The 11,320-nt window shown below is 46.6% G+C and overlaps 3 protein-coding genes across 3 annotated transcripts in view; 2 read left to right on the forward strand and 1 right to left on the reverse strand.

Annotated features, from left to right (window-relative positions):
* Positions 1-3,065: 3,065 nt before the first annotated feature.
* Positions 3,066-3,442, forward strand: SARC_05299 (hypothetical protein; the record flags this gene model as incomplete). Its single annotated transcript, XM_014300830.1, has 2 exons — positions 3,066-3,070; positions 3,109-3,442. The coding sequence occupies 2 exons, from the start codon at positions 3,066-3,068 to the stop codon at positions 3,440-3,442; spliced, it is 339 nt and encodes a 112-aa protein (XP_014156305.1).
* A 5,079-nt stretch (positions 3,443-8,521) lies between these two features.
* On the reverse strand, positions 8,522-9,562 carry SARC_05300 (hypothetical protein; the record flags this gene model as incomplete). Its single annotated transcript, XM_014300831.1, has 2 exons — positions 8,522-9,467; positions 9,534-9,562. 2 exons carry the CDS (start codon positions 9,560-9,562, stop codon positions 8,522-8,524), a joined length of 975 nt encoding a protein of 324 aa, XP_014156306.1.
* A 1,039-nt stretch (positions 9,563-10,601) lies between these two features.
* Positions 10,602-11,320, forward strand: part of SARC_05301 (hypothetical protein) — an 8,632-nt gene continuing 7,913 nt past the window's right edge. Inside the window, exon 1 of the mRNA XM_014300832.1 lies at positions 10,602-11,019. Coding sequence (XP_014156307.1) covers positions 10,718-11,019 — 302 coding nt within the window. The 5' untranslated portion in view covers positions 10,602-10,717. The remainder of the gene's footprint in view (positions 11,020-11,320) is intronic.

Genomic DNA, 11,320 nt, shown 5'->3' on the forward strand with positions numbered 1-11,320 from the left:
AATAACTGTTCAGTTTCACGCATGGGCGCCACCTGTATTCACTTATGTCGGCGCCATTTGGTCTACATGTGCTCACCCAGCAGTTCAAACAAACCTTGAGTACAATCTTGGACGGTCTTCCCGTGCAGTATTTTATCGACGATATAGTGATAGCAGGAGATGGCTATGAAGAACATATAGCGACGGTTAAGAAGGAAACACGCCGACGCACAGCTGAATCCGGATAAGTGCCACTTTGCAATTGGGGAAGTTATGATCCTATGAAAGAAGATATCGGAAGCGGGTATTGATATCGATTGTGAGAAACAGGCGAAGCTGTTGTATTGGCCGACACCGCAGCGATACAAAGATATAGTATCGGCGTTAGGGCTGGCGAACTTTCTACACGAACATCTTCCCAATTTTGCGCACATAGTGGCGCCACCCCAAGAGTTCTGCAAGTTGAAACCAACCAAGTTGATTGGATCATGTTGGGAATCCCGCCACGCGGAGGCTTGGACGGCTATGAAGACGGCGATTGTCAACGCGGTAGCCCTACACTTTCCGGTGGAGGATGTACCTCTTAGTTTGGAGACGGATGCTAGTGACTACGACATTGTTCCAGTGGGTCGACGAGAAGAAACACTATCTCATATTTTCAGCAAAACGCTAAACCAGGTACGACAGAAGTATGCGACGACAATGAAGGAACTCTTGACGCTGGTCTATGGGCTCACCCACTTTCGGGAATTCCTCGACGGACAACGTTTTGCGGCCTTCACATATCATAAAGCATTAGTATATATGAACACGCAATTGAAATTGAACCTGATGCTCTAGCGGTGGAACCACATAATAGCCCCGTTTAATTTTACGATCCCACATATACCGGGGGAAAAGAATATACTCCCTGACATGCCGAGTAGAGTCCACGAAGGGACAGCGGAAGGTGACGCACCTGAAGTATTCTATGTCGATTGCTGGCAGATGTTTCCAAATTTATACAAGCACAGAAGATATTCGGCCCGAATGATGTGGATGTATTTCGCAACACCAGGAGATGTGCAACTGCCTCGATTCTGGACATATAACGAGCACGGAGGTGCCTTTCGGCATAATTGAGCGTTCAATAACGGGTGGATGAACCCGCCCTGGTAACTTGTACATAAGATGTTCGTAAAATCAAGTCCGATGGCGCGTCGGCAACAGTACGCGTATCGTGGGCCCCTCGAGCCCCGTGGTTTACCTTGTTCAAGTCTTTACTGCAGACAGAACCAGTACTATTCCCCAGAACATCACACACGTTCTTGAAACATGCTAAGCACGCTTGCGGTAAGAACCCGTGGGGGCATACGCTAACTGCTCGGGTGGGACCCCCGAATGATTTTCAGCAGCACGAATCTTTTCTGGGCTTTGCCGAGCCCCGGTATTCACCACAACCTCGTTGTCTGGACACGGTACGGGATATCTCAATAGATGTAACCAGTGTGGAGGCTCGACCGGCGGTTGTTAATGCGTCACCGGAAGGACAACGACGACGCATACAGCCTACCCAAGCTCAACACGAGCAAGGACACCATAGCGCGGTGGACACGGTGACACAACTCCAACAGAATGGCCATATATCGACGGAGGTACTGGAAATAGCTACCGAAGTTAAACGACAGTGCAGTGCGTGCTTGGGTCAGGACACACTGAAGAAGGGGGTTCATCTGTTGGTCAGTACATACACTAGATATCCGTGGGACCACATTCAAATAGATTACATCCCTATGCATATTGCCTCCAGTCGGAAGAACAAGTATGTTCTCCATGTTTTCGACATCGCATCCGAGTATTCGATCCTACGAGCCACACCTTACAAATCAAAGGAAACAACAGCGCGAACGTTGGAGAACACGGGTTCCCCCGGAAGATACAGTCCGATATGCGTACTGAATTTGTTAATAGTGTAGTGGCACTCATTGTTCGGGCGGTTGGGATGATGCATAAAATCTCACCACCATACCGACCCCAAGTACCAGGGGCCACGAAACGCCGGCACAAGAAAATTGTTCGATCAATTCGGATCTGCTGTGAGGCTACGCCCTAAGCTTGGGCTGAGAGACTGCTATTTACTATGCTTTATCAACCCCTTCGAGTGTCTCGCCGACACAGAAGTGCTCCTTCTAGTGTATATTTTGGACGCCGCCATGCCCCCTTCGCTAATTTCACCAACGATCCCCCAGAGAATCAGCCGACTGCGAATGAGACGTGGGCTCAGCGACTCGACCGCCTCCAGGATACTATATTACCACCCCTACATAGGCTGACGATGCGTTGCACCGATACTTTGACGAAGAGTTTTGACCGCCTCCATGCGGATGATTTAATGCACTTCGAGGAGGGCGACGTGGTGATGGTCAAATCGGAAGGCCGCACATCCGAGGCGATGCGCCCTTTATTCGGTCCTTATGTCGTGAATGGCCGGAATGGACAGGGGTACGATCTGTCTCATAGAGATGGTTCGACTAATAGACTACAGGTTTCAGACCAGATTTTGCAGCAAGAAAGCCTATTTGATTTATGGAAGTCATCAGAGTTAGCTCACTCCCGAGAGCTAAATCGTCAGAGATAGCTCATTCCCAAGTCCCCGAGAGCTAATCAAGTTGCTGAGAGACTACATGTCCCAGGCCAGATTTTACAGCAAGAAACCCTCTTTATTTTATGGAAGTCCGCAGAGTTAGCTCACTCCCGAGAGCTAAGTCATCAGGGTAAGCTCACTCCCGAAAGCTAATCAAGTTGCTTAAATTACTCTCAAGAGTTGAGTTAATATTCAACCGACTTCCGAGAGCAGATTAAGTTTCTCAACCGATTCCCGAGAGTGGATTAAGTCTGTCAACCGCAACATTCTAAAGATAGCTGCGGTTCTATGTGAGTCACAGCCTATGCGGAAAGGCATCATGTGATCAGCTTGAAATTCAGTTGCAGAGGAGTTGAAATAGAATAGCATCGAAGTGTTAAAGTGTTCTGCATAAGGTTTCTCATACTGACCATAGCCCAAGCGGCTGAACACTAGCACAAACACCTCAGGTATAAAACCAAAGATGAGGTCAGAAATAAATTTATACATTTGCACTTTATTTAAAGTCTACCTCATTGCACTCTAACATCGACCCCATCGGATTTCAAAGATCGTCCGGTTAGGGTTGAACTGATCCGTTTAGTACACCGTAGTACCGATCTCCCGCTTGACGAGAGTCTGTGGCGCGATGACGGTTCAGCGTTCCGACACATCATTATACATCGAGTTAAGGATGTCACGGGCAAGACGGAGTATCTCGTACGATGGCGCGAAGGGGGTCCCATCTGGGAAACGGCAGAGGCGTTTGACGATGCTAATGATATCGTGGCATACCATAAGAATACACAAACACGCTCTCGCAAGCGCCGACGATGGCACGTGACCCGTGCTTCAGCTTGAAGGGGTTGTGGTCAAATGTACTAAATAAGGGCTATTTGAGTAATTTGAGGTTTATTGTGAGAAATGACCTAAACCCAGTTCAAGGTTTATGATCAAATTTATACACATGTCAGATAATACAAACAATGGTTCATTTATTATTCAATAAAGGTACAACGCATCACCTTGTAGGAGGGGAGTACGTTGAGATATTGATATCTTTGCGTATTTGACTACATCCTGAAAGGAAAAATGAAACGGAATCTAGCAAATCCTTGGACATCATAGCTCAATAAGAAATGTGTAGATTTCAAAGATGCTTTTACATGCTCAGCAAATTTGGCGTATCCAGTAGTCTGAGTACCGTTCCAAACCATGAACGACGCAGGTGGTTATGACATGAGAGGCTGCCTGTTTCAAATTATAGACTGAGTCAGGCAAGATATACTCTATTATTCAAAGGGCTTAAATTCCGCACAATAGAGATATGGAACAATTACGAAAGAATCACTAGCGCTGGTATACAGTCTAGAACACTTTTTGGAATACGTCAAAGGAGGCGATATAACATTGTGGACAGATCACAAAGCGTTGTGACAGATGAACAAGCAGCAAACGCTGCATCCCATGCTAGCAAAGTTGATAGCGAAAACATTCCATCAACACTTCACAATCATACACGTGCCAGGCAAAGAAAATGAAGTTGCCTATATGCTATCACGATTGCACGAAGCTACTTTCAACATCAAGACATCAAATGTGTTGAAGAACGCCAACGAGCATACACACAATGGTCAAGAGTACACTGAACTGAAAACAAACATGCTCATACTGGTATCTGGCATAGACTGGAAACTACATCCACGGATCTACAAATATGCAGAGCGCATGTTCGTGAAATTAACCATTGATTTGTTTGCAACAGCACACAATGCACATACATCAAAGTTATACACCAAATAACAGAATGCATTACTTCAGAAATGAGCAGATGAAATTAATGCATGGGCGAATCCTCCCTGGGAGCTAATCCCAGACGTTTTGGAAAAAGTCATAGAGGAAGCCAATGCGACGTGGTTCCTCATATTCTTATCACTACTTGAGCGAGACTCGATGGTAGTCGAAAACACGAACAACACGTTCCTAAAGAACGACACAATAGCTTGCGGCAAAACACCATGGGGGGTCACACTAGTAGCCAAGATAGGCACAAAGTGATCCATACTTTGATCAAAAATAGCACACTCAGCCGTATGCATCCATACAAACTACGGACGATTCATCAGATCTAGACACAGTCACAAATGATGACAGAGCTACCTTGATAGCTCAATACTACACCGTGGGCCACTACACCGCTTAAATTAGATGGCCACACATTGTCACGCCAGAAAAAAAAATCAAGACGGGATTCCACCCTCTACAATCAATAACGGCCGCATTTCCGTCCCTTGATAAACTCAAATACAGCCAACACATACGTGCTAGTATGACTCGATGTACACTCATCATACGCTATACTTAGACCAATGATGGACAAGTCAGCGGCAACTGTCGCACAAACACGAGTTCCAATCTTGTGTAAGCATGGCTTTCCTCAGGTCATACACACGGATTAAGGTACATAATACATGATTGACACCCTATCGAAAACCAACATCACATAGTGTCCAGACCAACCCAACCCAATGTAATGGTAGCAAATGAGCCTTTACATAGAAACCTCATACCTTTACTGCGCAAATCCGTTGAACAAAATCCAGGCAACTGGTGTTCACGCCTTCCATCTGTTGAAATGGGCCACAATCCACGTTCATCACGCAGACACAAACCACCACGTTTCGATGTGTACTATGAACGACGACAAAGCCAACTGACCGATTATGATATACCAGCCAATGCACCCGGTACAACAGTGCCATGGGAAACACGACTGGACAATATAGAAGAATCCATACGACCACAACTAGACGCCAATGTGGCACAATATCAAGAAAAAAAATGCGCGCAGCATTTGATCGAAAATACCAAGAGAAGTATGTACACTTCCAGGAAGGGGAGTTACCAAGGTGAAGTGAACAAAATTTCAGATAGTATAAAATGAGGACAACAGGTATGTTATCTGTAACCTTGATGAGACTAAACCCCCGAATATCCTAACTCGATCAGTGATGTACCAATTGGACTAGTCAAGAAGGCTAATGCTCTGGTAGAATTCACCACCACTAGTCAAGGACAACCATCGTAAGAAACTCAATTCTCCTCGATACTCGACCACAGACCAATCAGAAAGGGTAATGGATTGCGGGAATACCTATTGTCATGGACATATGAGGAGCGTACCTGAACGCGTGAGTCAGATATCGCATATGCTGATATTCTTACACTATACCGACAACGTACCAGACGCAAGCGAGGGCAATCCAGGCCCATAAAGTCAACGGCAACGAGCACTAATGAACGAACAGCGGGCAACAGAAAGCGCATAAGGCGTAGACCTTAACCGAGTTTCACTGACACCGAAGGACACTCTCACTTTACTCACCTTGAAGCATGCTCCGCCCACAATATGTAAAAACGGACAATGGTAGCAGGTTTTTATTCTTATACGCCCCAAGGGACAATTTTTTTCCTGTACAAAAACACCAACCTCTAGATAATCTAGTACTGTAAGATGTCACTTTCCACCCCTTCGCTATGTAAGAATAGACAATGGTAGCAGGTTTTTCATCTTATGCCCCCCAAGGGACAATTTTTCCCTGTGCAAAAACACCACCTCTAGATAATCTAGTACTGTAAGATGTCACTTTCCACTCCTTTGCATGCTCTGAAGCAAAAGGTTAAGGGGCTGTAGCATCTAGAGACCAGATTATCAGAAAAGCCAATCCAAAACCCCAAACCCAGGATTATCAAATACTGAGTTTTGGATTCAGGATCCGATATTTTTTATACTAGAGTGATCAGAATATGGTGGGATTACCGGTAGATGATACCGGGACCCCCTCGTGCGAGAGAAACACTCAAGTCAGAACTGAGTCTAGTGTAGAAAGCACCAAACACAAATGAAGACTCAATGCGGATCCTTCAGCCTAGGACTTTCACCTAGTTGAGAGATTCGCACTTGAGACGAAGTTTATTGTTTTCTTTGGTCGTATCTTAATCAGCTACTCTCTAACTATACACGTAAGTGGGTGTGACCTTGGAATCCTTCTGAACGATACGAACGGAGCTGACCCATTGGCTATATTTGTCTCCATCTTTAGCCTTCCCATCCCTGTATTTCTGCTCCATCTCGCAGTTTCTACTGCCTGGAGAACAGAGTCTTGGGTACGATAGATCTGTCTGAACCGGCTGGGCTCCGTCCTTGAGACGAAGCTGGACTAGGACGCCGTTGATATAACGTGGTCGACGAGGATCGTATCGTATCTCATTCAAGAGGTCCTTAAACGTCTGTAACTCTCTAGGACTTTTATTAAGAATATTCGCTAACGGGTCGAGGTGTCGAAAGTCATACTCACTCGGTGGCTTCTTCTCTTGTGGTCCGTAGGCTGGTAGCAGGTCGATACTCGCCAGTTGTTCCGGGGTAAGGAACTAAGGCGGGGAAGTCGATTGGTCCCAGGAGATACCAATGAGGTTCTCCTGGAGGTGATCACGAGGAAGCCAGTCAGAGACAACGAAGTCAACTTGCTTGGTCTCCTTGAGGTTATTGGTGCAGTTAGGGGCGAGTACTCTAAGTAGAAGTGTGGCAGTAACTTGGTGGTTCAAGGTAGCTTGGCCATCGCCCTCAAACCCCTGTTAAAAAGTCGTGCCTTACAGTTTAGTCATTCCACAAAAGTCTCGAGTAGCATAGCGGGCTTGGAACCTGTGTCCACGTAGACCATGATATTATCCTGTCCACACGGCTTGCACTACCGGCCCTGTCTATTCATCTATACATAACTGATATATGTGCGTGTTGTCATCCCATGTGTCCGTATGTATACTATCATTGACTTGAATTTCGTTGTCATGCGTGGGAGCAGTGTCCACCGATACGTTAGTGTCAACTATGGACACCTGGAGGGACTCAGTATATGTGATATTACTCTCGTGGGATGTCGACCCCAGTGACAAGTGGGGTAGGATTCTCAGTGGTGTCTACTGCTGGTGATACTGAGGCCGATGTAATAGTGTTAGGGCACCTTCGTGAGTAATGCCCAGTCTGTTTACATGTGTGGCAGCGTATGCTAGAGCTTGGCTAGCCCCGTATCGGTGATCGTGTCCATGTGGATGTGTGTCCCTACCCGCAGATTGAGGCCGTGAGTGTCAGCCCGAGTGGTACTGGCTATCACGACTATACGACGGGGATCGGTGACAGTGGAAGGAGCGTTCCCTGAGAGTGTTAGAGTCGCGGTGCAGTTACGGGGCTCTAATGTAGCCGGCCTCACTCCGATACTCGGATTCTTTGAGAGGACCCACTGAGGACTCGCGTAGGCGTCCACGGGCTGTGATGTACATGTCAAGTGCCTGAAGAACACCTTCCTTTGATTCTTCTGATTATGCGGTCGTAATAAATACACAGAGTGCGGCGCGAAGCTCCTTCAGGAAAATATGAAGCTCTGATAAGATCTTGTGCCGAACCAGGATTGGTGCTTCACGGGCGTCGATTGAGGTGGAAGTCAACAACACGAGAGCTTGGTTATGGAAAATGCCCTGCCCATGGGCATCTTTCTGAATGTACCGAACATTATACTCTCGAGTAGGCAAGGCCTTGATGGGTAGGCCTGGAGGCGGTATAGTAGGATGGGTTGGAGGGGTATGGTCGAGGCGCGTTTGCCCGACATGCATCCCAAAGATAAGGAGGCTGTGACCGTTGAAGACTAGCAGACACGAGCGTGGAAACCAGCAATTGCGCTGGTGCAAATATATATACTCGTGGAGAGCACCCAGCTTTGGTCGTCATCGTCCGAGGGCCGAGAAGAGGAATCCATCGTTATGTTGAAGAAGAGAACAGTCGAGGTGGACTACAACCCTAGCCGTACGCAGTTGCCAGCCTAAGAGTGGTACAAAGGTAAATGGTCCACCCGTTGGTGGAGACGCTTGCGACTGGGAATGTATCTCTCAGGGCCAGGTCTCGACAAGGGCGAGGTCCAGGTATGGGTCCTCATGTGAGGGCGGGGGTTCATGGATTGCCTTCTGCTTGAGCTCCGTATCGTACTCAAGCCAGAAGGACTGTACACGTTGGGAATCCTGGAAAGAATGGAGCGGTTTCAACGTCGTGGCATCGAAGGTAGATGGTGTTGCCCGTGCCGAACTAAGTCCGCGAGTGCGGTTGCGTAAAGTACGTCGGTGGCGTGTCCTTCTAGCGGGGGAGTGACGACTGGGTGTTGTATGGGCAGGGCGGTGATCACGACTTCGTCGTTCGGCAGGTAGATTCCCGCGACGCGACGGGTGGATGGATTGCATCATTGCTGTCGCCGTAGATGGAGCTCCCGGCAAGGTCTCAAGACGTCGATGACGAGAGATATCCGAGGCTACCATAGGAGTATCCTGTTGGACACTGAAACGGTCGCAAGACGTTGTTGCGTTGGTCGAATGTGCACGCATATGTCTGCGTGGTGAGCGCACACGTCGTTCGGTCGTATGCGATCGGTGACGGACGGACTGGTGCCTAGGCTGTTCAGGGGAATGGTCTGAGCGCGAACTCTTGTGAATACCAGTGCCTGAGGTACTAGAGCTGTAGCGTGAGCGATCGTCAGGTGTGATATCCCGAGACATGAAGAAGTGGTTCAGGTCTGCGTCAGAAGCCAAAAGTTGGAGGGCACTGATCGCTAGAGGCCGAGTAGGCATATATGAGCTGTCAATTCCGATTCCGGACTCCGTAGACTTGAGCAAACCAATGCATGTGTCCACAGGTGGGATGGTATCTCGTACCACAGAGCTAACTTTTGCTGCTAGACGGTAGACTATAGAGAGGACTCCTTTCTTAGCGAAATCGGACAGGTAAATCAGCTTTGTCCGGTCGCGTGTTATGACGATTCGCTTGGCCCAAGAGTTCTGAGACGTTCTCCGGGCGACAGAGTTGGGTTAAAGCGCCGTAGTTGGCGATTAGGTAGCGCTCAATGATGATTACTTAGCGCCGAAGCCCAGTTCGGCCATCATTTTGATTTGAATGACCTGGTCGACATGCCGTAGTAGGAAATCGACTTTTGCATCGTCGGGTAGGAAGCGAGATTCCCGGGAGAATTTAGCTTTTTCCACGAGGAAATGAAGATAAGGATCGGGTTACAGCGTTCCCCATAGTAGGTGGGAAGCGACTGGGCCGCCGAGGTAGAGATATAGTGAGAGAAGCCAACCATGGTAATTCTGACTATGTGTTCAAAATTAAGTAAAATAATCAATCGTAATTGATAATGTGTTCTAAGTTGTTGGGGTTGTCCTAGGTTGGCTAGTAGAGCTTTGTTGTAGTAAACTCAAGGTACACGTCGTTTACTATAGGGGAAGTAAGCCAGATGGTTCAGTCTCGCTAAAACCAGCGTACAAAAGGATCGACACCTAGCAGGTAAGTCCGATAGTCTTACCAGGAGTCTCAGACTCCTGGAGCCCTGTTGTCACTAAAAGACATATGGGCGTTCTGCTCCTAGTTGTCCTAAGTCCTAGAGGTAGGGCTGTCATGTGCTGACGCCATGGGACTGGTTGTCCTGTACTAGAGTACTGTCCGCTACTAAATACAAAAACTGAAAACGCAAAACCTAGAAGGCTATGAAACGCAAAACCTAGAAGGCTATGAAACGCAAAACCTAGAAGGCTATGAAACGCAAAACCTAGAAGGTTATGAAACGCAAAACCTAGAAGACTATGAAACGCAAAACCTAGAGGGCTATGAAACGCAAAACCTAGAAGGCTATGAAACGCAAAACCTAGAAGGCTATGAAACGCAAAACCTAGAAGGCTATGATGCAAAGCAGTAAGAGGCTATGATGCAAAGCAGTAAGAGGCTACATATGGCAAATCCAGCCTCCTGAGTATAATTATTTTAGGAGGCTATGACGAAACGCTAAATACAAAAAAGTTCTATTGTTTTTAGGAGAGGCTAAGGCAAAATACAAAACTCAAAACGCAAAACCCGGTGTTAATTTGGATTACACGTACATATTTATATCAAAAAAGAATAATAAATCTCAAATATTTTGTTTGAGGACACATATCGGACGGAGGAATACAATCAATGCTAGCAATATCGGTCAGAGGCAGGAATGCAAATTAGTAAGTGGAAGCGGGTTGGATGACGGGTGCGTAGTTGCATAATCTGACGCAATGGAAGCAACAACCAGCGAGACAGATAGCATAGCTTCGAGTGATCTAAATTATGTCGTGTGGTTTGGCCAATTGCTGGTTGGGGTTGCTTTTGAATTTGGGGAATGGATCGAATTGTTTCTCGGGCTCACTTTTTTCAGTTCAGGCGTCGTGGCTGGAGTGTGTGCATTCTTATTACCACAACTAGTCACAGTGTGGGTGTTGCATGTACTACCATCAATCAGGAGACTACAACCATGGGATCGCCGCAAACCGATCAAAGTAGCTCGAAATCCTTGGGCTGATTGGGAGAAAGAATACGCGTATGTAATTTTTGGCATGCTGTTCGCTAAAACCCCATCATTGTTTATTCAACGGTGAATTTTGGATAAATGTAAATTTTTATTTTTCAGGTGCTGCGCTGCTGGCTATAGTGTCTTTCGCTTAAATATTTGACGCGGTTTGAACAGTTGTATCATCGATTGACGTTATATAGCGTATAAACACTACTATTGGGGATAATATATACAGTTTCAAGTAGCATCTCACGACTGAAGTGCTAATAGAGCTGAATCAAATTCGTGATAAGTATATATATATATATATATGTATATTTATATATAT

This window comes from Sphaeroforma arctica (genome assembly GCF_001186125.1).
Source record: "Sphaeroforma arctica JP610 unplaced genomic scaffold supercont1.334, whole genome shotgun sequence".
In the NCBI taxonomy this organism is placed as follows: Eukaryota; class Ichthyosporea; order Ichthyophonida; genus Sphaeroforma; species Sphaeroforma arctica.